A 24,296-nucleotide genomic window follows, 5' to 3' on the forward strand; every position below is an offset into this window, starting at 1 on the left:
GAGCTTGCTGAAGCTGTGCAGGACAGGCTGTGACGGTGACAGTCCCCCAAGTGCTGTGTACCTCCTCATTGCCTTTGCTGACTGTGGTGGTATCACATGTGGTTTCTTCTGTGCCCTCATGTTCTGTCATGTGTCCTCTACAAGCGATGTGAGGCAAGGTGACCAGCTGGACTTGTGTTCCCACGTCATTATTAAAACTGGGAAGGCTTTGTGGTCTTTTCATGTTTTGTTTCGCGCCCAGATTTTGTTAGCTGCAGTTGTTAACTTGCATTCCTGGCTGGAGAGGTGGCTTGATGGACCCTGACGTTTTGTTGACATGTTTTTTCAATATTTACATTTGGAACACCTTTACAATTCCTTTGCAATTCCTCTTCTAAACAACAACGACAAAAAAATCCTACTACCAATTTTTTCTCCACAGTAAATATCCGTTGTATTGGTGTGTTCATCACCACGTTGTTTGGTCTCTCTCAGCAAGACATCAGTGTCCATTGCCATGAGAGCAGTCCTGTATAGAAAATATTGGTGTCAGATCTGTAACACTGCCAGAGCTCAAGGTGCAGCTGCAGAGTCTGCCAGACCATGTATGTGATGCCACCTGTGTGGGTTTTACAGTGCTCTCATTGCTGGGAAGGGTAAGCAGAAGTCAAATTGATTGCTGAGGTAGGGGAAGCAAATTGTGCCTTGTCACAGAGGTGAATGTGGCAGTGACACTGAGTAGGGTCCGGCTATGTCCTGATGTGAATGGTGACCTTGAGCACTGGGAGGACTTGTCTGAGGGAACCTGGAATAATTTTTAAGAGAATGGGTCATGTTGTAAGAGGAGAGGAATGGAAATGATGTCCTTTTCTGGAGAATAACTGTTTTGGACTGGGGAATGGAGGATACTTAGAGGAAAGCAGGAGCCAGGATGGGCACAGAGTGTTTCTGCCCAGGATCCTTTCCCAAGTTCCAAGGGTGTGAAGTTGGAGGCCTTCTGGATCTTGAGATGATATGTGCTATTGAAATGGCCACAGAGTCCTTTGAGGTTATGAATATCTCCCATCAGAGACAGTCCCTTGTGCTGCCACTGGCCTGACATGTGGAATGTGCTGGATAAGAGTTGGTAACATTCAGACTCCTGAAGGTTTTTGCTGCTGCTGCTGCTTTGGGAGTGTTGTTGTGGGAGGGTAGCACTTCAAACTGCTTTCCATGTGTATTGTAGGGCGTTTATACCAGCTTCCACAGCTCTTGCCATGGTGGGTCTGTGCTCCTCTTCAGACACGATTTTCATGGCAGTTGAGGGGGTGGCTGTAATCTTGTTGAGCTTTTCTTCCCCTTCCTGTGCTCTTGCAGAGTCAGGGTGGGTAGAGATGGTGTGTGCTGTTATCACACACGGCTCCTTCTGGTGTCTGGATTGTACACACCAAACATCCTCATCTACAGAGCAGCCCAGGTCTGGTTTTCTGTGGTAGAAATTCTCCCACCCAGTTGTCATTTTGAGTGCACTTGTGCTTCATCTCTTGGTGTGGTCTCTTGAAAGAGAAGATCTGTGGGGACTGGGATGAGAACTGTTCATGACTCTAATCACAAAACCTTTAAGAACTCGATTTGTATTTGAAATTACTGAAAAGACACAAAGCATCCTGGCATGTGGGAAGAGTCCAAGAGTCACAGAATGGATTTGCAGCACTCTACATCATATTCTTTGTGCCAGGCATGGGAGAAGGGGAGGATTTGAGTACATCATTGGGGAGGAAATGGAGAATGTCTGCTTAACTGGAGATCCCAGTTTGCAGGGTGTAAGACAGATGATTACAGTGGAATATCGCGAGGAGGGTCCCACCACACAGTGCTGCTCTCCTGGGATCCTCTCAGGACACCCAGAGGTTCTGCGTATCTTAGGGCAGTGTTGTTCTTTCTGGTATTGCTGCTGGTGGAGACATCTGCCCTGTGTGCCTTTAATTACTTGGGTTTGATGTGGAATGTTGTTGGTCAAAGAGAAGCTTTTTGAAATTTGGATCATGCTGCTGTGCCTTCTCTGAATCTTTCCCTCATTATCTCTCTGCTCTTAGTCTTGCTAGATTGGTCTTGGTATGCAAAGTGTTGCCAAAACTTGCATTTCAATACAGCAGAATGAGGGGTTTTGTTTTATTCTCTTCTCTATCAAACTGCATATGATTTTGTTTTGCTGGGTTTGTTTGTTGTTTGGTTTATTTCCTGTTTCTCATTGTCGATGTGGCAGATATTTGTGCCATTTCCCATCAGCGTGGGGGATGTCTATTCTGCTCTCCTGAGCTAAGTGTCACTTTGAGAGCATTTCTGTAGCTTACAGGTCTGCTTCCTTCTTCCCCTGTGAGAGAAGTGCATAATGGGCACTGCACACTGTCCAGTTTTTGTTGAACAGAGGTGATTTTTTCTGTCTAGCTTCCTCAGAAACACTGGTAATGTTATGGGCAAATATCCTTTAAAACCAACTTTCCTGCCCTGAAAATATTTCTTTTCTGAAGAAGGAACCAGTTAAGAAGAGGTAAGTCGTACAGCGAAAGTGGATGTTCTCGAGACAAGTGTACTTTAGTTCCTGTTCAGTTGTGGCATCTTTTTTGTTGAATCAGCAGAATGTTCACCCTATTGTACCAATAAAGCACAGTTACCTGCTCTCACCTTTTTTGATGCTTCCAGGCAGTGCTTGAGTGGGTGACAGCAGGCAGGAACGGAGGAGCGACCAAAATCCATTTCACTAAATAGATGTGTAGGAGGTCAAGAGGCTGTTCTTAGTGACAATGTTGTGGTGTTACTTTCGTGGCTTTTGTTTGACTGTGTGACAAGTGGATCATTCCAGTGTGACTGAGTGGTTTTCCATGGGGCCTAATGCCCATGGACACCAAGGTTCTTGGTGTGCTGTCTAGGCAGCAAGTGTCTGCCAGAAATGAAGAGAACTTGGAAAATGCAGGTGGAAAGTGAATCAGGAAGGATCGAGGTACATGGCGAGTCCTCGGGAGCTGTGTTTGCCCAGTGTTTTTTCAGCATTCTTGGAGGATAGTCATGCTGGACTATGATGGGTTTGAGTTCCTGAATGAGAAACTCTCCTGGGTTTGGGCTCTTCCAAGGCAGTTTGCACAGATGTCCCAATAACTGCGGCTTCAGCTTGTGTGGCAGAGGATGGTGAGTCTCTTTTGATATAGCAGAGATGTTCTTTGCCATCTGACTGCCTTGTGTTATTGCTGGGTCCTTGAGAAGACTGGAGGCTGAAGAGTGTGACCTTCACCCTGAAGGAAGGGGAAGTTGCAGGTGCATGGACGGCAAGTAAGTTGTTTCCTGTCTACAGGGGTAGGAGGTGGCAGAGAGGAGAAATGAGACTCTGGCCCAAGGGCATGTCTGTAGTTCATGGCAGGGCTGCCGTGGGTATTTTAAAAATGTTTTGTTGAAGGAAAGAATGTACAGATTTATGTATGGAAGTAGAAGAGAAGGGGAGGCAACGACAAGAAAGGAGGAGAGTAAGGGAGAAGAGAAAGGAAGAAGGATGTAGAAAGAAGATTAACAAAAACCCCAAAAACCAGCCGAACAAAGTGGTATGGGAAAGAATCAGTTCAAAGAAGAAGAAAGAGAGATATTCCCAAACTGCGAGGATTTGGAAAATATTTTAGTGAAGGAAAAAAAAAGATCACAAGAGACAAGATGGAAACAGAAGAGCAGGAGGGAAAAGACCTAGAACAGGGATAAGCAGGAAAGAAAAGACACAGAGAAAGAACAAGGGAAGAGAAGGGAAAGAGGGAAAATGGAAGGGAAAAAAAGAAATAGGAGAAGGGAATAATAGTAAAGAAAAAAAGGAGCCTATGGAAATAAAAATAAAGTCAGAACGATAGTAAGAAATGAGGAACAGAATGGAAACATAAAACAGACGATAAAAGAGCTGACCGGCACGCTCCGACCTTACCTGCAGACGCTGAGTGGAGCTGGTTCCTAACAGTCTGGGTTAGAGCAGCACCAAACTTCAGCAATGATACTGCGTAACTAGCGCTGATGATTCTGAAATTGATGGTCTCTACCAGCGCGCCAGAGGCAACTGACGACTTTCCGGTGCGACTAAAGAATACAGAAGGGTGGGAAGATATGAGAAAAGAGTGGAAAGAATGGAAAGCGGCAGGACAGGAAACAAAAGAAGACAGAGAACGAAGAAAGAGAAAAGAGTACAATGAAAAAAAGCGAGAGGGAAACTAAATATGGCAAAAAAGAAGAAAATGCAGGAAGCAAGAAAAATGAAAACGCCAGCGAAGAAAGAAAAAGAACTGAAAGATTATTTGCAAACAAACAAGAAGAGATAAGGGGGGAAAAGAGGAGCAGGAAGAAACGGCTGAAAACATACCCACCGCGGGGCGGAGGAGATGGGCGCTGTGGCGGAGCGTGTGAGGCGGCGGAGCAGCGCACGGTGTCGCTGCAGGCTCAGGAACGGCGTCTGGGCGGCTCCGCCCCGGTGCGGCGGAGAGCCCGGCTGTGAGCGCGGGGGGGCGGCGCGGGCCGGGCAGCAGAGCCGGTGCGTCCGGGCGGCGGCGGGGAGCCGTGCGGGGCCCGTGCCGGGGCCGGCAGCCACAGCGGCACAGGCGGCACAGGCGGCGGCGATGGGGGAGCGTTGTTGTGCGGTGGTGCGGGTGCTGGTGCTGCAGGCGGCCTGGGCGCTGTCGGGCGGGCAGGTGCGGTACTCGGTGCCGGAGGAAGCCAAGGCCGGCACGGTGGTGGGCCGTCTGGCGCAGGACCTGGGCCTGGAGGCGGGCGAGGCGGAGGCGCGGCGGCTGCGGCTGGTGGCGCAGGGCCGGCGGGCGAGCGTGGAGGTGAGCGGGGCGAGCGGCGCGCTGCTGGTGAGCTCGCGGCTCGACCGGGAGGAGCTGTGCGGCAAGAGCGCGCCGTGCGCGCTGCGGCTGGAGGTGCTGGTGGAGCGGCCGCTGCGCGTCTTCCATGTGCAGCTGGAGGTCACCGACATCAACGACAATGCCCCCATCTTCCCCGCCGCCCGGAAAAACCTCAGTTTGTCGGAGAACTCCCCTACCGGGTCTCGTTTCCCGCTGGAGGGCGCGTCGGATGCGGATATCGGAGCGAACGCTCAGCTCTCCTATACACTCAGCGCCAGCGAGCACTTCAGAATAGAGGAAGAAAATAGTAACTCTCGCAGTAAGTCCCTGTTTCTGGTACTCACGAGATCTTTGGACCGCGAGACGATTCCCGTTCACCGGTTGGTGCTGACGGCGAGTGACGGGGGCCGGCCGTCTCTGACGGGCACCATGGAGTTGGTGATCTCGGTGCTGGACGTGAATGACAATGCACCCCAGTTCAACCAGTCAGTGTATAATGTAGTTTTGCCCGAGGACGCATTACAACGAACGCTAGTGGCGCGTGTGAATGCGACGGATCCGGACTTGGGAATATATGGAGAAGTAATTTATGAAATCGATACTGTTGTTCCTCCCTCTGCCTCAGATGTTTTCAGCATTGATGCGAACTCTGGGGAGATCCGACTGAGGGGCGAGCTAGACTTTGAGACATTTAATCTATACGACCTAAATGTAAAGGCAAAAGATAAGGGGACACCGCCGCTGCTGGGTCACTGCAAGGTGCTGGTGGAGGTGCTGGACGTGAACGACAACGCGCCGGAGGTGTGGGTGACGTCGCTGTCGGTGCCGGTGCCGGAGGACGCGTCGGTGGGGACGGTGGTGGCCCTGCTGAGCGTGTCGGACCGGGACTCGGGGGCGAACGGTCGCGTGCGGTGCTGGGTGTGGCCGGCGTCGCCGTTCGGTCTGGAGGCGACGTTCGCGGGCTCGTACTCGCTGGTGCTGCGCGAGGCGCTGGACCGGGAGCGGGTGTCGGAGTACGAGGTGGAGGTGCGTGCGGAGGACGGCGGGGCGCCGGCGCTGCGCGGCAGGCGCGGGCTGCGGGTGGCGGTGTCGGACGTGAACGACAACGCGCCGGCGTTCGCGCAGGCCGTGTACACGGTGCTGGCGCGGGAGAACAACGCGGCGGGCGCGGAGCTGGCGCGGCTGTGGGCGCGGGACCCGGACGAGGCGGGCAACGGGCGCGTGAGCTACTCGGTGTGGGAGGGCGGCGTGGGCGGCGGGTGGCGTCCGGCGTCGAGCTACGTGTCGGTGGACGCGGAGAGCGGGCGTCTGTGGGCGCTGCAGCCCTTGGACTACGAGGAGCTGCAGGTGCTGCAGTTCGAGGTGCGTGCGGTGGACGCGGGCGAGCCGCCGCTGTGCGGCAACGCCACGGTGCAGCTGTTCGTGCTGGACGAGAACGACAACGCGCCGGCGCTGCTGCCGCCTGCGGGCTCGGCGCCGGAGGCGGGCGGCGTGGCGGGCGAGGCGGCGGCGGCGGCGGCGGGCTCGGTGTCGGTGTCGGGCACGCTGTGGGCGTGGGCGGCGTGGGGGGCGCCGGCGGGGCAGGTGGTGGCGAAGATCCGCGCCGTGGACGCCGACTCGGGCTACAACGCGTGGCTGCGCTACGAGCTGTGGGAGCCGCGGGGCAAGGGCCCGTTCCGCGTGGGGCTCTACAGCGGCGAGGTGAGCACGGCGCGGGCGCTGGAGGAGGCGGACGGCCCTCGCCAGAGGCTGCTGATCGTGGTGCGCGACCACGGCGAGCCGGCGCGCTCGGCCACGGCCACGCTCAGCGTGTCGCTGGTGGAGGCCGCCGAGGCGGCGCTGGCCGCGGCCGCGGGATCGTCGTCGTCGTCGTCGTCGCGCTCGGCGGCGGGCGCGGAGATGGGCGCTGGTGCGGCGAGTGCGGCGACGAACGTGTGGCTGGTGGTGGCCATCTGCGCGGTGTCGAGCCTGTTCCTGCTGGCCGTGGTGCTGTACGGGGCGTCGCGCTGGGCGCCGCGGGCGGCCGTGCTGTCGGGGCCCGGGCCCACGACGCTCGTGTGCGCCAGCGAAGTGGGCAGCTGGTCGTACTCGCAGCGCCACAGCCGGAGCCTGTGCGTGGCGGACGGCGCGGGCAAGAGCGACCTCATGGTTTTCAGCCCCAACTTCCCTCCGCCGCCGCCCGGCCCCGCGGCCAAGGACACGCAGCCGGAGCCCTCCGCTCTCCTGGACACGGTCAGTGGCACCGCCTTGCTCGCCTCTACTCTGTCTCTTCCCCCTCTGCCAAGTCTCTCCCGCCCCCTGGGTTGTAGCTGGGTTTAGCTGGTGGTAGCTGGGCTCCGCCCCCACGGCCTGAGGGCCGTGTAATCTTGGCTGAGTCTTAAAAATCTGAACGGCACATTTGTGTCTGCCGCAGCGTCCTTGACGGAGCCCCTCAGTTTTTACTGAGCTGGGGAAATGTCTTCATCCCGCTGCTGTTATCGGACCGTAGCTTAGGTTTGCTGCCCCAAATGCGACTTGTTCTCTACTGTGTTTGCTCTCCCATAGAAAGAAATCACTGTTTATGGTGAGAATAGGTTTTCCGAGATGTCAGCTCTGCAGACCACGTTTTTGCTTGCTGTTGTGTAGCATATTAGCCTGAGCTTGCTGAAGGAGGTGAAGACACGCAGGCTGTAGTGGTGACAGTCCCCCAGGCACTATGTAGCACTTAACTGCTTTTGCTGATTGCCGACCGTGCTGGTATCAGCATTGTCGAAAAGTGGGTGCTCTTCCTCTCCTCTGGAAGTGACATGATGAAAGGTGACAATTGTGGCTTCAAGGTTTTCTCTCTCCATGGTGTAGTTTTTTCCCTGTTGATTCTTCCAGCAGACTGAATATGGTACTTGGGAAGGCTTTATTGGACTTTTCCCGTGTTCTTTTCCTAGCATGTTGCTTCTCTAGATAGTAGTATAAACCGTTCATGCAGAGGCTGTTGATTCAAAGTTAGTGTAAGAAAGGAATTTTTTTCCCACATCCCCGTGCCCCACAAATTATTCTGTTTTCTTCCATTCATGGCTGGAAATTGACACTGGCGTGTTATGATGTTCTTTCAATATTTGTATCAGCATTGACATAGTCATGAATTACTCAGAAACAATCTCTTAAATACCACATAAATACATCTGTATAGATGTTTCCCCTTACTGTGCTGTGATCGCCAGTATTTGGATTATTGTCCCAGAGCATGAAATCAATGCCTATTGTCATTAGAGATATCCTGACGCCACATCTACAAATAGATGTCTAATATTTCAGGTGAGTAACAGAACTGCCAGGTGTGTAAGATTTCCATCCAGTGTAGCTGAAGCATTAGAAAACATGAAAGGTCAACGTCAGGGAGTCTGCTGAATACAGTGTATGGATTTTTTGGTGTTCTCATTGATGACAACAGTTGTAGACTTGCATTCGTGGCCAGAGAATTGCCATGACATACACTGGCTTGTTATGATATTTTTGGCATACTTGTATGAGGAGCCATACACTGGCTTGTTATGATATTTTTGGTATGAGGAGCCATGTCTTTGAAAAGCCCTGGAAAGTTACCAATAAAGAATAAACTCAACCAAGCAAGCAAGCATCAAAATCCCTGATAACAAAACCTGAAACATGGATTCTCCTACAGAAACAATAGAATCCTTTACACTGGGGTGCTTTTCAATGATTGAGTTCTTCTATCACGACGTGAAATCAATGCCATTGCCATTTGGAGTTATTCTGACATCACCTTTAGAAAGAGTAGAGTGCTGGACATGGTCTGTATGATACCATCTGTATTTTTTTTTTATGGTGCTCTCATTGCTGGCAATGGTCTGCAAAAGCTGCAGTGAGCCCTGTGGAGGTAAAGGAGACAGTGACATGTTGCAGAGGTGAGTGTGGCTGTGGCACTGCAGGCCCTGGCCATTTCTGATACTAAGGCTGACCTTGAGAAGTGAGATTTGTCTGATGGAATTGGAGGTCCTTGGGAATACCACGGACCATGTCATGAGACAGTCCTCTAGGTACTATTTACTGTGCTGTTACTGTTGCTGCCTGCTGATCATGCTGTTATTTAATGTGGTTTCTTATGAAGAACTCTGTCCTCCTCTTTGACTCTCCTCCATGAGGGATGTCACGCAAGATGACAGCTGTGACTTCACTGTTCTCTCTCCTCGTGGTGTAATTGGTTGGCTCACCACAGTCATTATGAAATCAGGGAAGTGCTTGAACACTTTTCCTATGTTCTTTCTCCAAGTATGTTTTTACTCTACTTACCAGTAGCAAGTATGTAGGCAGAGGACCGTGACCTGAAGTATATGTTTTGTTTATCTTGTCTTGCCTTTCTGAAGTGGATTGCAGGTGGATTGTCCAGTGAGATGGCATGACCATACACTGTCCTGTTTTCATGTTATGTTAATATTTGCATCAACAGCCACAACCTTAAAGAACCCCTGGAAATCCTCTTTTCCAAAGAAAAAACCCCACAACCCCAAAAATTCAACCCATACCCAACACCACATTTTCCTGTGCTGTAGGTATCATTGTTGGCACTGATGAATTTTTCAGCATTTGGGTTGGTATTTCACAGCATGCAGTCAGTGGCCATTGCCTTTAGAGTTGTCCTGACATCACCTCTCTAAATAGTATTCTCCAAAGTGGGTAATGTTTCCATCTGAGATCGGGGAACCCAGAGAAGGTTGTGAGGTGAACATGGCAGTGGCACTGAGTAGGCCCTGATCATGTCATAATATGAAGTGGGACCTTCCAGTCTGTGGGAACTGGAAATCCTTGGGAAGACCATGGGCCATGTCATAAGAAGACAAGAATATGAGATGACGTTCCTGTCTTGAGAACACGTCCCAGAGTGGGAACGGAGGATGCCTAAAGAAAATTATGAGGCAGGATGGGCACAGTTTTCCTTCCTAAGATCCATTCCTGGGCTCCTAAAGGTACGGAGTTGAAGGCCTTGTGGGTATTGAGTTAATTCCATGGTAGTTTAATGCCCATCATGTCCTTTGAGGTTATGAATATTTTCCACCAGGGCCAGTCCCTGGTGCTGCTGCCTGCCTGAGGTAGACAAGGCATCAGTAAAATGGGTGTGGCATGCAGGCTGCTGCCTATTTCCCAAAGAACTTTTTGATTCCTATTTTGGACAACATTTTCTAGGAAGATAGCACTTCAACGTCCTATCCTTGTATAGTGGTGGGCATCTATAGTATCTTCCACAGCCATTGATCTTTCCATGATGGTTCCTTGGTCCTCCTCAGGCTAATTTTTTAAGGGCACATGATGCTGTGGATGTCATTTTTGTGCATTCAACTTCCCATACCTGTGCACTTGAAAATTTACCCTTGGTAGAAGTTACATGTCCTGTTGTCACAGGTGGCTCATTCTGATGTCTGTGATGTACACACAAAACCCTGCAGAGCACCCCAGCTCTGGTTCTCTGTGGCACAAGTTCTCCCATCCAGTTGATAATAGAGGTGCACTTGTGCTTTGGCATTTGCTCTCATTTGCTCGAACTTCAAAATCCATGTGGATGGGGTGAGAACTGTCATGCCTTTATGTCACAAAGCTCTTAAGAACTCAGTTTTTATGTCCAGTGGTGTTTCCACCAGAGATTGCTGAAAAGGCATAAACCATGAAGTGTATGGAGACAAGAAGAATCTGGCAGGCAGTGAGGGGCTTCATATCCTTCCGTATGTTCTTTGTGCCAATTGTAAGGGAAGGTGAGGATGTGCAAAGACCTAGGACACTCTTATAGAAGGTTTTGTGGTATTGTGGAAGAGATTCTGCAAGTGGCACAAGGTATGGCCTGGGCATGTGTAATGATGAGGGTGACCTTTAGCAGGGAAGGGTCTTGCCTGAGGGAGATGATTTGTAGAACACAAGACTGTGTCTTTGGTGAAGGACTGGGGAGTGTGTGCTTAGGTAGAGTTGTCATTTCTCAGGGTGTGAGACAGAGGATTCTAGTAGAAAATGCCAAGAAGAGGCTCCACAGACATTGCAAATACCTGGGATTTCTCCAGCTCTCCAAAAGTTCTGCATATCCTTATGCCCCGTTGTTTCCTTCATGTGTTTCAATACAGTGGAATTGGATTATTTGGCTTTCTTCTCTCTTCTTACCAAACCCTCGCAGTCTTTTCTATCTCTCATGTTAGCAATGTGTTGGTAACATCAGATAATATGAGATACTGAGTTGTAGCACCTGTCTGGTTGCCAACATTCCAGTAATTTTCCATCAGTGTGTAGGATGACTTTTCCATGCCCCTGAGCTGAGGTTGATGTTGAGACAATGTCCTTCCTTAGCTTTATGGTGTCCCCCCTGCTTCCCCCATGACAGAAGTGCATATGGGAGCACTGTGCTTTGCCCAATGATTTCAAGGCTTTTCTAGAATGTGCATGATTTGTTTTCTGTCCATTGTTCCCGGTAGTCTCTGTTAGTGTTAGCAACAGTTTCCCTTCTCTGAAAATATTTCTTTCCTGAAGAAGCAAGCAGTGCTGCTTCTTGCTAAAGTAAAGTAAAATTGCTTCTTGCTAAAGAAGAGGAGTCTGAGAGACAGCTGTACCTTTATTCCTATTTGGTTGTGGTATCTTCATCTTGGACCGACCGGATGTGTCTGGATTGGGAGTTGGAACTCGACACTCCTTGTGGCTTCCTTCCAACTTGAAGTATGCTGTAATTCCTAGATTGGACCAACAAAGCATCACAGTCTGCTCGCATTTCTTTCTTGCTTATTCCAGCATGGTTTGAGCAGTTGGCAGCAAGCACAGATGGAGGTTGGCCTCTGATGTCTTTCTCAAAATAGATGTTTTGGGAGTGGAGAGCATGTTCTCAGGGGAAATGCCATGGGTTTAAGTTCGCATGTATTTCTGGGTGGATCGTGCTATTGAGTGAGAGGTATTCCTTGTGGACCAATGCCCCTGAGCATGGAAGTTCTTGCTGTGTTGTTCTGGCAGAAGTTATCTGCCTGAAAGGAGAAGCAAGAGCTTGTCATTTATCAAGCAGGTGGAATACGAGGCAGGAAGAATAGCACTGCATTGAAATACATGAAGAATTCATAGGAACGGTGGTTGCACTGTGCTTTTTCAGTGTTCGTGGCAGATTGGTGTGCTGGGCTGTGATGCATCTGAGTTCCCAAGTGAGAGACTTTGATGGATTGTTTGGGCTTATTGGAGCATGTTTGCACTGATGTCAAAGTTCTTAGGGATTGGTCTTCCTGTTCCAAGGGAGGTGTATTCTTTTCTGGTGTAGTACAGCTGTTCTTTGCCATATTATTGCCTTCCTGTGTTATTTGCTGGTCCAGGAGGGGACTGGAGTCTGAGGAGTGTGGCTTTCTTCCCGACGGGGAGGGAAGGGGAGAGGAGGTGCAGGGACAGTCTATTTACTTCACTTTTTCTGGAGGAAGTTTCCTTACAGGAGGCATGTAAGGCCCCCAGGAGCACTCTTATCAAAGGGCAGGTCTCTGATAAATGAAGAGGGTGATGTAGACATTTAGAAATCATTTTGTTTAGAAAACATTTTGGTAAAGGGGAAAAAACGTATGGATGCTGAAGAGAAGAGGAATCAAGGAGGGTGGTGTGAGGCATGAAAGAAAAAGGAAGAGAAAGAAAAGAAAGGTAAGTAAAGGAGGAGAGAAAGGAAGAGAAAGGAGAAGAAGGAATCCCTGCAAGTGAAAAATCAAGCAAGGAAGAATGAGGGAAAAAAAGGAAAGAAGGAATGACGGAGGAGATGATAAGCATGCACCAACCTTTTCTCTACATGCTCTCTGGAGTCAAAGACCTCTGTATCCCTGGTATTGAGGAACCCTGTGCAAGCCTCAATGACAAGGGATGAGGAATAGGAATGAGAGGTTTTGTGTAAGGGTATGTCTGCACTTCCTGGTGAGAATGATGTAGTCCTGTAGAAAATACTGTATTAAAAGAGATAGAGAATAGGCAAGGAAGGAAGAAGGGGCAGTGAGGGAAAGACAAGGAAAAGAGAAGAAAAAGGGAAAAGAAAATAAAACAATGAAAGAATGAAAAAGCAATGGAGAGAAAAAGAAAAAAGGAAAGATGGAACATTAAGGGAGTTTACTAGCATACAGCAATCTCTGTACACAGAAACGTGGGAGGGGGTAGGAAAGAGAGAGAGGAAGAAAAAAAAAGAAGAAATCCATAAAGGAAGGAAGGTGACAAAGGGGAGAAATCAAGAGGGGGTATGTCAAGGAGATTACCAGGATACACCGACGTTGTCTCCTAATGCTGAGCGAAGTTGGTCTCTGGTGGCCTCTCCACTGTCCACTGTCCCAGGCGAAAGAGATGATGCCCGGTAATTAGAGCTCATGGCTCCAACGTTGATTTCATCGATCACGGCATCGGAGGTCACCGGCAACTTGGCAGCAGAGTTATAAAAGAGACGGATGGAAATAAAACGGAAAGGACAGTAAAAATTGACAGGGCAGGAAGAAAATAGAGAAAGAAGAGAAGAAGGAAGTAAAACAAGAAAGAACAAAGATATGGAAAGGCCAAAAACAGTGTAAAAAGAAAGAAAAAGGTAAAAAAGAGAAATTAAAAGAAACGATTAAAAATACAGAACTGAAAGACAAAAGAAAGATAAAAGAAGACATGAAAAAAAGTGGAATAAAGAAGAAAATGAATGTGAGGAAGCACGTTGCAATAATAAGGAGAGAGATACACAGAGAGAGAGAGAGGAGGAGATGGGCATGACGGAGCGGAGGCGCGGGCGCTGTGGCGGAGCGTGTGAGGCGGCGGAGCAGCGCACGGTGTCGCTGCAGGCTCAGGAACGGCGTCTGGGCGGCTCCGCCCCGGTGCGGCGGAGAGCCCGGCTGTGAGCGCGGGGGGGCGGCGCGGGCCGGGCAGCAGAGCCGGTGCGTCCGGGCGGCGGCGGGGAGCCGTGCGGGGCCCGTGCCGGGGCCGGCAGCCACAGCGGCACAGGCGGCACAGGCGGCGATGGGGGAGCGTTGTTGTGCGGTGGTGCGGGTGCTGGTGCTGCAGGCGGCCTGGGCGCTGTCGGGCGGGCAGGTGCGGTACTCGGTGCCGGAGGAAGCCAAGGCCGGCACGGTGGTGGGCCGTCTGGCGCAGGACCTGGGCCTGGAGGCGGGCGAGGCGGAGGCGCGGCGGCTGCGGCTGGTGGCGCAGGGCCGGCGGGCGAGCGTGGAGGTGAGCGGGGCGAGCGGCGCGCTGCTGGTGAGCTCGCGGCTCGACCGGGAGGAGCTGTGCGGCAAGAGCGCGCCGTGCGCGCTGCGGCTGGAGGTGCTGGTGGAGCGGCCGCTGCGCGTCTTCCATGTGCAGCTGGAGATCACCGACATCAACGACAATGCCCCCATCTTCCCCGCCGCCCGGAAAAACCTCAGCATCGCGGAATTATCTGCAATGCCGGGGTCTCGTTTCCCGCTGGAGGGCGCGTCGGATGCGGATATCGGAGCGAACGCGCAGCTCTCCTATACACTCAGTGCCAGCGAGCACTTCTCTCTGGATTTGCAAAAAACAGAGGAGGACGGTGAATCCTTATTTCTGGTGCTCAGGAAATCTCTGGACCGCGAGACGATTCCCGTTCACCGGTTGGTGCTGACGGCGAGTGATGGGGGCCGGCCGTCTCTGACGGGCACCATGGAGCTGGTGATCTCGGTGCTGGATGCAAACGACAACGCGCCCCAGTTCAACCAGTCAGTGTATAAAGTGCAGCTGCCTGAAAATACAGAGCGTGGCACATTAGTCATCAAACTAAATGCCACAGATTTAGATGAAGGGACAAACAGGAATATCTCATATTCCCTGGAGATCCTGTTCCCTCAGGACAGAAGAGACGTTTTCGGGATTGACGGAAAGAGTGGAGAGATTCGTCTGAGGAATGATTTAGACTTTGAAGAGGTTGGTCTTTATCGCCTGCAAGTGGATGCTACAGATCAAGGAAACCCTCCACTTTCGGGTCACTGCAAGGTGCTGGTGGAGGTGCTGGACGTGAACGACAACGCGCCCGAGGTGTGGGTGACGTCGCTGTCGGTGCCGGTGCCGGAGGACGCGTCGGTGGGGACGGTGGTGGCCCTGCTGAGCGTGTCGGACCGGGACTCGGGGGCGAACGGTCGCGTGCGGTGCTGGGTGTGGCCGGCGTCGCCGTTCGGTCTGGAGGCGACGTTCGCGGGCTCGTACTCGCTGGTGCTGCGCGAGGCGCTGGACCGGGAGCGGGTGTCGGAGTACGAGGTGGAGGTGCGTGCGGAGGACGGCGGGGCGCCGGCGCTGCGCGGCAGGCGCGGGCTGCGGGTGGCGGTGTCGGACGTGAACGACAACGCGCCGGCGTTCGCGCAGGCCGTGTACACGGTGCTGGCGCGGGAGAACAACGCGGCGGGCGCGGAGCTGGCGCGGCTGTGGGCGCGGGACCCGGACGAGGCGGGCAACGGGCGCGTGAGCTACTCGGTGTGGGAGGGCGGCGTGGGCGGCGGGTGGCGTCCGGCGTCGAGCTACGTGTCGGTGGACGCGGAGAGCGGGCGTCTGTGGGCGCTGCAGCCCTTGGACTACGAGGAGCTGCAGGTGCTGCAGTTCGAGGTGCGTGCGGTGGACGCGGGCGAGCCGCCGCTGTGCGGCAACGCCACGGTGCAGCTGTTCGTGCTGGACGAGAACGACAACGCGCCGGCGCTGCTGCCGCCTGCGGGCTCGGCGCCGGAGGCGGGCGGCGTGGCGGCCGAGGCGGCGGCGGCGGCGGCGGGCTCGGTGTCGGTGTCGGGCACGCTGTGGGCGTGGGCGGCGTGGGGGGCGCCGGCGGGGCAGGTGGTGGCGAAGATCCGCGCCGTGGACGCCGACTCGGGCTACAACGCGTGGCTGCGCTACGAGCTGTGGGAGCCGCGGGGCAAGGGCCCGTTCCGCGTGGGGCTCTACAGCGGCGAGGTGAGCACGGCGCGGGCGCTGGAGGAGGCGGACGGCCCTCGCCAGAGGCTGCTGATCGTGGTGCGCGACCACGGCGAGCCGGCGCGCTCGGCCACGGCCACGCTCAGCGTGTCGCTGGTGGAGGCCGCCGAGGCGGCGCTGGCCGCGGCCGCGGGATCGTCGTCGTCGTCGTCGCGCTCGGCGGCGGGCGCGGAGATGGGCGCTGGTGCGGCGAGTGCGGCGACGAACGTGTGGCTGGTGGTGGCCATCTGCGCGGTGTCGAGCCTGTTCCTGCTGGCCGTGGTGCTGTACGGGGCGTCGCGCTGGGCGCCGCGGGCGGCCGTGCTGTCGGGGCCCGGGCCCACGACGCTCGTGTGCGCCAGCGAAGTGGGCAGCTGGTCGTACTCGCAGCGCCACAGCCGGAGCCTGTGCGTGGCGGACGGCGCGGGCAAGAGCGACCTCATGGTTTTCAGCCCCAACTTCCCTCCGCCGCCGCCCGGCCCCGCGGCCAAGGACACGCAGCCGGAGCCCTCCGCTCTCCTGGACACGGTCAGTGGCACCGCCTTGCTCGCCTCTACTCTGTCTCTTTCCCTTTGCCCCTTCTCTCTCATTTCCTAACCTGGCTCTGCTATTAGCCGGGCTCCGCCTTCTCGGCCTGAGGGCGATGGGTGCTTAAGTGAGTTCATTGCACCTTTGTGTCTGCTGCCTGGTCCTTGCAGGGTAAGGGTAGTGCGGTAACCTCTTTGTGTAGACCCCTGAGATTTGCTGGTGTGGATGTGAATTGTTCCGGCCTAGAATGAAATCACTGCTGGTTGCCATGGGAGCTGTCCTGTGATGCCTGGAGGTTTCCGTTTTGGAGACAACGCTCCTGCTTGCTGGTTGTGTAGATTTTCCACCCGAGCTTGCTGAAGCCGTGCAGGACAGGCTGTGACGGTGACAGTCCCCCAAGTGCTGTGTACCTCCTCATTGCCTTTGCTGACTGTGGTGGTATCACATGTGGTTTCTTCTGTGCCCTCATGTTCTGCCATGTGTCCTCTACAAGCGATGTGAGGCAAGGTGACCAGCTGGACTTGTGTTCCCACGTCATTATTAAAACTGGGAAGGCTTTGTGGTCTTTTCATGTTTTGTTTCGCGCCCAGATTTTGTTAGCTGCAGTTGTTAACTTGCATTCCTGGCTGGAGAGGTGGCTTGATGGACCCTGACGTTTTGTTGACATGTTTTTTCAATATTTACATTTGGAACACCTTTACAATTCCTTTGCAATTCCTCTTCTAAACAACAACGACAAAAAAATCCTACTACCAATTTTTTCTCCACAGTAAATATCCGTTGTATTGGTGTGCTCATCACCACGTTGTTTGGTCTCTCTCAGCAAGACATCAGTGTCCATTGCCATGAGAGCAGTCCTGTATAGAAAATATTGGTGTCAGATCTGTAACACTGCCAGAGCTCAAGGTGCAGCTGCAGAGTGTGCCAGACCATGTATGTGATGCCACCTGTGTGGGTTTTACAGTGCTCTCATTGCTGGGAAGGGTAAGCAGAAGTCGAATTGATTGCTGAGGTAGGGGAAGCAAATTGTGCCTTGTCACAGAGGTGAATGTGGCAGTGACACTGAGTAGGGTCCGGCTATGTCCTGATGTGAATGGTGACCTTGAGCACTGGGAGGACTTGTCTGAGGGAACCTGGAATAATTTTTAAGAGAATGGGTCATGTTGTAAGAGGAGAGGAATGGAAATGATGTCCTTTTCTGGAGAATAACTGTTTTGGACTGGGGAATGGAGGATACTTAGAGGAAAGCAGGAGCCAGGATGGGCACAGAGTGTTTCTGCCCAGGATCCTTTCCCAAGTTCCAAGGGTGTGAAGTTGGAGGCCTTCTGGATCTTGAGAGTATATGTGCTATTGAAATGGCCACAGAGTCCTTTGAGGTTATGAATATCTCCCATCAGAGACAGTCCCTTGTGCTGCCACTGGCCTGACATGTGGAATGTGCTGGATAAGAGTTGGTAACATTCAGACTCCTGAAGGTTTTTGCTGCTGCTGCTGCTTTGGGAGTGTTGTTGTGGGAGGGTAGCACTTCAAACTGCTTTCCATGTGTATTGTAGGGCGTTTATACCAGCTTCCACAGCTCTTGCCATGGTGGGTCTGTGCTCCTCTTCAGACACGATTTTCATGGCAGTTGAGGGGGTGGCTGTAATCTTGTTGAGCTTTTCTTCCCCTTCCTGTGCTCTTGCAGAGTCAGGGTGGGTAGAGATGGTGTGTGCTGTTATCACACACGGCTCCTTCTGGTGTCTGGATTGTACACACCAAACATCCTCATCTACAGAGCAGCCCAGGTCTGGTTTTCTGTGGTAGAAATTCTCCCACCCAGTTGTCATTTTGAGTGCACTTGTGCTTCATCTCTTGGTGTGAGCTCTTGAAGGAGGAGATCTGTGGGGACTGGGATGAGAACTGTTCATGACTCTAATCACAAAACCTTTAAGAACTCGATTTGTATTTGAAATTACTGAAAAGACACAAAGCATCCTGGCATGTGGGAAGAGTCCAAGAGTCACAGAATGGATTTGCAGCACTCTACATCATATTCTTTGTGCCAGGCATGGGGGAAGCGGAGGGTTTGAATACATCATTGCGGACGAAATGGAGAATGTCTGCTTAATAGTGGAGATCCCAGTTTGCAGGGTGTAAGACAGATGATTACAGTGGAGTATCACGAGGAGGGTCCCACCACACAGTGCTGCTCTCCTGGGATCCTCTCAGGACACCCACTGGTTCTGTGTATCTTAGGGCAGTGTTGTTCTTTCTGGTATTGCTGCTGGTGGAGACATCTGCCCTGTGTGCCTTTAATTACTTGGGTTTGATGTGGAATGTTGTTGGTCAAAGAGAAGCTTTTTGAAATTTGGATCATGCTGCCGTGCTTTCTGTGAACGTTTCATTGGTTGCCTTTGCTCTTAGCCTTGCTAGAGAGGGGAAGGATTGGTCTTGTATTCAAGATGTTGCCTTAACTTGCATTTCAATAAAGTGGATTGGAACATTTTGTTTTTCTTTTCTCCTCTCTAATCAGACCTGCCCAACCTTTAAATTTTTGCAGTGTTTTCTTTATTTGTTTTGCTTTTTTCCCTGTCATATTGGCAAAGTGTTGGTAATGTTGGATGAAACGCAGACTGCTGATTTTGGCAGCTGTCAGGTGTCAGATGCTGAGTGGTTTCCCACTGGTGTTGGGAGTCCCTTTTCTGCCTGAACTCAGATGAGAGTTTGAGAGAACTGTCTGTAGTTTACAGGTTTGCTTCCATCTGCCATTTTCATAGAAATACATAATGGGCACTGCACCCTGTTGGGTTTTTGCAGAACTTGAGTTATTTTTTTAATGTCCAGCTTCCCCAGAAATACTGATAATGTTAAGGGCAAATATCCCTTTAAAGCAATTTCCGTCCCTGAGGATGTTTCTTTTGTGAAGAAGGAACTAGTCATGCCACAGGTAAGTCACTCACCTGAAGTGGATGTGTTTGACAGGTGTTCTTCAGCTTCTCTTCACTTGTGTCATCGTTATGTTGAATCATCACAATGTTGATCCTATGGGACAAACAAAGCATCATTGTCTGCTTTCGTACTTTCCCTGCAGCTTCCAGGCATAGCTGGGTGGGTGGCAGCCACTGGGAATGGAGGAGGGACCACAGTCCACCTCAGGGAGTGGCTGTGTTGGGAGTCACGGGGATGTTCTTAGTGCCAATGCCGTGGTGTTACCTCGGTGCATTTTGTTTGACTGTGTGACAGGCGCATCCTGCGAATGGTTGGGAGGTTTTCTGTGGGGAGCAATGCTCGTAGATACTGAGGATGTGGGTGTGTTGTTGTGGCAGTGCATTCGTGCCTTAAAGGGAAGGCATAAACCTGACAGGTAGAAAACGAGTCAGGAAGCATCGAGATACATGAAGAGTGCTCAGGACCAGTGGTTGCCCCACGCTTTTTAAAGTCTTTATGGAGCACTGTCGTGCTGGGCTGTGATAGCTTTGAGTTCCTGAAGGAGAAACTCCCCTGAGTTGTTTGGACTCTTTCAGGCTTGCTTGCACAGATGTCTCAGTAGCTGTGGCTTCAGCTTTTGTGTCAGAGAGTGGTGGAACCTGTTCTGATACACAGGAGCTGTTCTTTGGCGTGTGATTGCCTGGCTGTGTTATTGTTGCATCCTTGAGAGTACTGGATGCTGAAAAGTGTGGCCTTTATCCTGGAAAATGGGGAAGTTGTAAGTGCATGGACAGGAGGAAAGCAGGAAGATTTTTACTTCTCGGAAGAGATGGAGGGCAGAAGGGAAGAGGAAGGAGAGCCTTTGCCAAAGAATATCTCCCTACACCAAGTCGAGAACGTCATAGACATGGTAAGATTACTCCCTTCTTGGTAAGGGAAAAATGAAGAGAGGATGGAAATGGAAGAAAATTGGAAGCAAGCAAGAAAGCAGTAGATAGAGAGCAAGGGAGAAACTGTAATTGAGTTTACTGGCATGTCACTGACACTTCTACTCTCCACAAAAAGGGAGGAAGGGGATAAAGGAGGGAAAAAAGGAAAGGAAGAAGAGAAAGAAAACCAGAAAGAAGATGCTAGGAAGAAATGACAGAAGGAGGTGATTAAGAATGGAAAATGCCGAAGAGAAGAAATTTAAAAACGGGATTACTCACCGAGGATGCCTCTAACTCCCGACCGGAGCTGGTTCCCACCAGCCTCCGCCTGGATTAGAATCCAGTGCTCCGGCGTTGATGCCACGTAATTAAGAGTTGGTGGATCCGAATTCTTTTGTTTACCGCGCGGCGCCGGAGGCGACTGGCGAGATACCAGAAGGGATACAGAAGAGAGCAGTGAAAAAAAGCCCAAAGGATAAAATAAAAAAGGAGCACTTTTGGAAGAGACGGCAGAGGAGATGGGCATGACGGAGCGGAGGCGCGGGCGCTGTGGCGGAGCGTGTGAGGCGGCGGAGCAGCGCACGGTGTCGCTGCAGGCTCAGGAACGGCGTCTGGGCGGCTCCGCCCCGGTGCGGCGGAGAGCCCGGCTGTGAGCGCGGGGGGGCGGCGCGGGCCGGGCAGCAGAGCCGGTGCGTCCGGGCGGCGGCGGGGAGCCGTGCGGGGCCCGTGCCGGGGCCGGCAGCCACAGCGGCACAGGCGGCACAGGCGGCACAGGCGGCGGCGATGGGGGAGCGTTGTTGTGCGGTGGTGCGGGTGCTGGTGCTGCAGGCGGCCTGGGCGCTGTCGGGCGGGCAGGTGCGGTACTCGGTGCCGGAGGAAGCCAAGGCCGGCACGGTGGTGGGCCGTCTGGCGCAGGACCTGGGCCTGGAGGCGGGCGAGGCGGAGGCGCGGCGGCTGCGGCTGGTGGCGCAGGGCCGGCGGGCGAGCGTGGAGGTGAGCGGGGCGAGCGGCGCGCTGCTGGTGAGCTCGCGGCTCGACCGGGAGGAGCTGTGCGGCAAGAGCGCGCCGTGCGCGCTGCGGCTGGAGGTGCTGGTGGAGCGGCCGCTGCGCGTCTTCCATGTGCAGCTGGAGGTCACCGACATCAACGACAATGCCCCCATCTTCCCCGCCGCCCGAAAAAACCTCAGCATCGCGGAATTATCTGCAATGCCGGGGTCTCGTTTCCCGCTGGAGGGCGCGTCGGATGCGGATATCGGAGCGAACGCGCAGCTCTCCTACACACTCAGCCCCAGCGAGCACTTCTCTCTGGATTTGCAGCGGAGTCAGGAATACCGAGAATCCCTGTTTCTGGTACTCACCAAACCTCTAGACCGCGAGACGATTCCCGTTCACCGGTTGGTGCTGACGGCGAGTGACGGGGGCCGGCCGTCTCTGACGGGCACCATGGAGTTGGTGATCTCGGTGCTGGATGCAAACGACAACGCGCCCCAGTTCAACCAGTCAGTGTATAAAGTGCAGCTGCCGGAGAGCACGGAGGAAGGGACGCTTGTGGCGCGGGTGAACGCCACGGATCCAGATTTGGGAAGCAATGGTGAATTGATGTTTAGTGCAAGCAATATTTTTCCTGAACAGGGATTAAAAATTTTTCTTTTAAATGCGAAGACGGGCGAGATCCGTCTCACAGGCCCCCTGGACTATGAAGACATCCGATCATATGAGATACAAATAGAAGCGATAGATAAGGGTACGCCCCCGCTGTCGGGCCACTGCAAATTAGTACTGGAAGTGCTGGACGTGAATGACAACGCGCCGGAGGTGTGGGTGACGTCGCTGTCGGTGCCGGTGCCGGAGGACGCGTCGGTGGGGACGGTGGTGGCCCTGCTGAGCGTGTCGGACCGGGACTCGGGGGCGAACGGTCGCGTGCGGTGCTGGGTGTGGCCGGCGTCGCCGTTCGGTCTGGAGGCGACGTTCGCGGGCTCGTACTCGCTGGTGCTGCGCGAGGCGCTGGACCGGGAGCGGGTGTCGGAGTACGAGGTGGAGGTGCGTGCGGAGGACGGCGGGGCGCCGGCGCTGCGCGGCAGGCGCGGGCTGCGGGTGGCGGTGTCGGACGTGAACGACAACGCGCCGGCGTTCGCGCAGGCCGTGTACACGGTGCTGGCGCGGGAGAACAACGCGGCGGGCGCGGAGCTGGCGCGGCTGTGGGCGCGGGACCCGGACGAGGCGGGCAACGGGCGCGTGAGCTACTCGGTGTGGGAGGGCGGCGTGGGCGGCGGGTGGCGTCCGGCGTCGAGCTACGTGTCGGTGGACGCGGAGAGCGGGCGTCTGTGGGCGCTGCAGCCCTTGGACTACGAGGAGCTGCAGGTGCTGCAGTTCGAGGTGCGTGCGGTGGACGCGGGCGAGCCGCCGCTGTGCGGCAACGCCACGGTGCAGCTGTTCGTGCTGGACGAGAACGACAACGCGCCGGCGCTGCTGCCGCCTGCGGGCTCGGCGCCGGAGGCGGGCGGCGTGGCGGGCGAGGCGGCGGCGGCGGCGGCGGGCTCGGTGTCGGTGTCGGGCACGCTGTGGGCGTGGGCGGCGTGGGGGGCGCCGGCGGGGCAGGTGGTGGCGAAGATCCGCGCCGTGGACGCCGACTCGGGCTACAACGCGTGGCTGCGCTACGAGCTGTGGGAGCCGCGGGGCAAGGGCCCGTTCCGCGTGGGGCTCTACAGCGGCGAGGTGAGCACGGCGCGGGCGCTGGAGGAGGCGGACGGCCCTCGCCAGAGGCTGCTGATCGTGGTGCGCGACCACGGCGAGCCGGCGCGCTCGGCCACGGCCACGCTCAGCGTGTCGCTGGTGGAGGCCGCCGAGGCGGCGCTGGCCGCGGCCGCGGGATCGTCGTCGTCGTCGCGCTCGGCGGCGGGCGCGGAGATGGGCGCTGGTGCGGCGAGTGCGGCGACGAACGTGTGGCTGGTGGTGGCCATCTGCGCGGTGTCGAGCCTGTTCCTGCTGGCCGTGGTGCTGTACGGGGCGTCGCGCTGGGCGCCGCGGGCGGCCGTGCTGTCGGGGCCCGGGCCCACGACGCTCGTGTGCGCCAGCGAAGTGGGCAGCTGGTCGTACTCGCAGCGCCACAGCCGGAGCCTGTGCGTGGCGGACGGCGCGGGCAAGAGCGACCTCATGGTTTTCAGCCCCAACTTCCCTCCGCCGCCGCCCGGCCCCGCGGCCAAGGACACGCAGCCGGAGCCCTCCGCTCTCCTGGACACGGTCAGTGGCGTTCGCTTGCTCGTTTCTCACCCGTACCCAACCCTTCTGTCCCGCCACGTGTGCAGGCACTGCGGGAATCCAGGCTCAGTTCCCACGGCCCGAGAGCGATGAGTGCTTGACGGGTGCTTAAGGATATCAGTGGCACCTTTTGCATCCGCCCTTAGGGGGAATATAGAATTATTGCGGCAGCCCGGAGCAGTTATGGTCCGCAGCTGCAGTTTGCTGCTCTAGGTGTGAATTGTTCTGTCCTAGAGTGGAATCACTGCCGATTGCAATGAGAGGTGCCCCAAGGGGTCAGCTTTCGAAACAGTCTTGCCTTCTGGTGTGTAGCATTTCCACCCAAACTTGCTCAAGGATCGAAAAAATGTAGGTTGTGATGTTTGCAGTCCCCCAGGCACTGTGTATTGCCTTATTGCCTTATTGACTGCTGACCGTGCTGGTTTTAGTCTGCTTTCTTATGAAAAATTCTTATCCTTCTCTAATTCTGCTCACGAGAAGATCTGATACAAGGTGACAACTGTATTTCATGGACAAAAGTTCACTATATTCTTTCTACCAGACTCATTAAGAAAGTGGAGAAGGTGTGGCTAACATTTACGTATTTCCGTGATCTTTTTCCACGTTATCATGTTGCTTTAACTGGTAGCATAAAATGTAGGGCCAGAGGAATATGGCACAAGGAAGGTGTGACAAGCAAGACTTTTTTTTTCCTTTTCTTGCTGCCCCTATGCCTGAGATTGTGGATTTGTGTTCCTGGCCTTAGAAATAGCATGAAATACATGGGCCCGTTTTGATGTTTTTTCAAAATTTACATCAATGGCAACATCGCTTCAAAAGCTCTGGAAATCTCTTCTGTAACGAAGAAACAAAGTAACAATGCCAAAAATGAAAGAACCACCATTCCCAGCCAAGTCTCAAATAACATGGTCCCTGTCATGTGTTACACTGGTGCTCTCACCGACAATTCGGT

At 53.9% G+C, this 24,296-nt stretch overlaps 2 protein-coding genes across 2 annotated transcripts; both read left to right on the forward strand.

Moving 5' to 3' along the window:
* Positions 1-4,598: 4,598 nt before the first annotated feature.
* Positions 4,599-7,208, forward strand: LOC309578485 (protocadherin alpha-13-like; the record flags this gene model as incomplete). The annotated part of the gene is made up of 1 exon (XM_082291167.1): positions 4,599-7,208. The coding sequence occupies one exon, from the start codon at positions 4,599-4,601 to the stop codon at positions 7,143-7,145; it is 2,547 nt and encodes an 848-aa protein (XP_082147293.1). The 3' UTR covers positions 7,146-7,208.
* A 6,582-nt stretch (positions 7,209-13,790) lies between these two features.
* LOC309578483 (protocadherin alpha-6-like) lies at positions 13,791-23,557 on the forward strand (the record flags this gene model as incomplete). Its single annotated transcript, XM_082291165.1, is given in 3 exon segments — positions 13,791-16,282; positions 23,357-23,451; positions 23,454-23,557. Coding segments are annotated over 3 exon segments (2,691 nt in total).
* Between the last annotated feature and the right edge of the window lie 739 nt (positions 23,558-24,296).

Source organism: Coloeus monedula (assembly GCF_965178545.1).
Source record: "Coloeus monedula genome assembly, chromosome: 15".
NCBI lineage: Eukaryota > Metazoa > Chordata > Aves > Passeriformes > Corvidae > Coloeus > Coloeus monedula.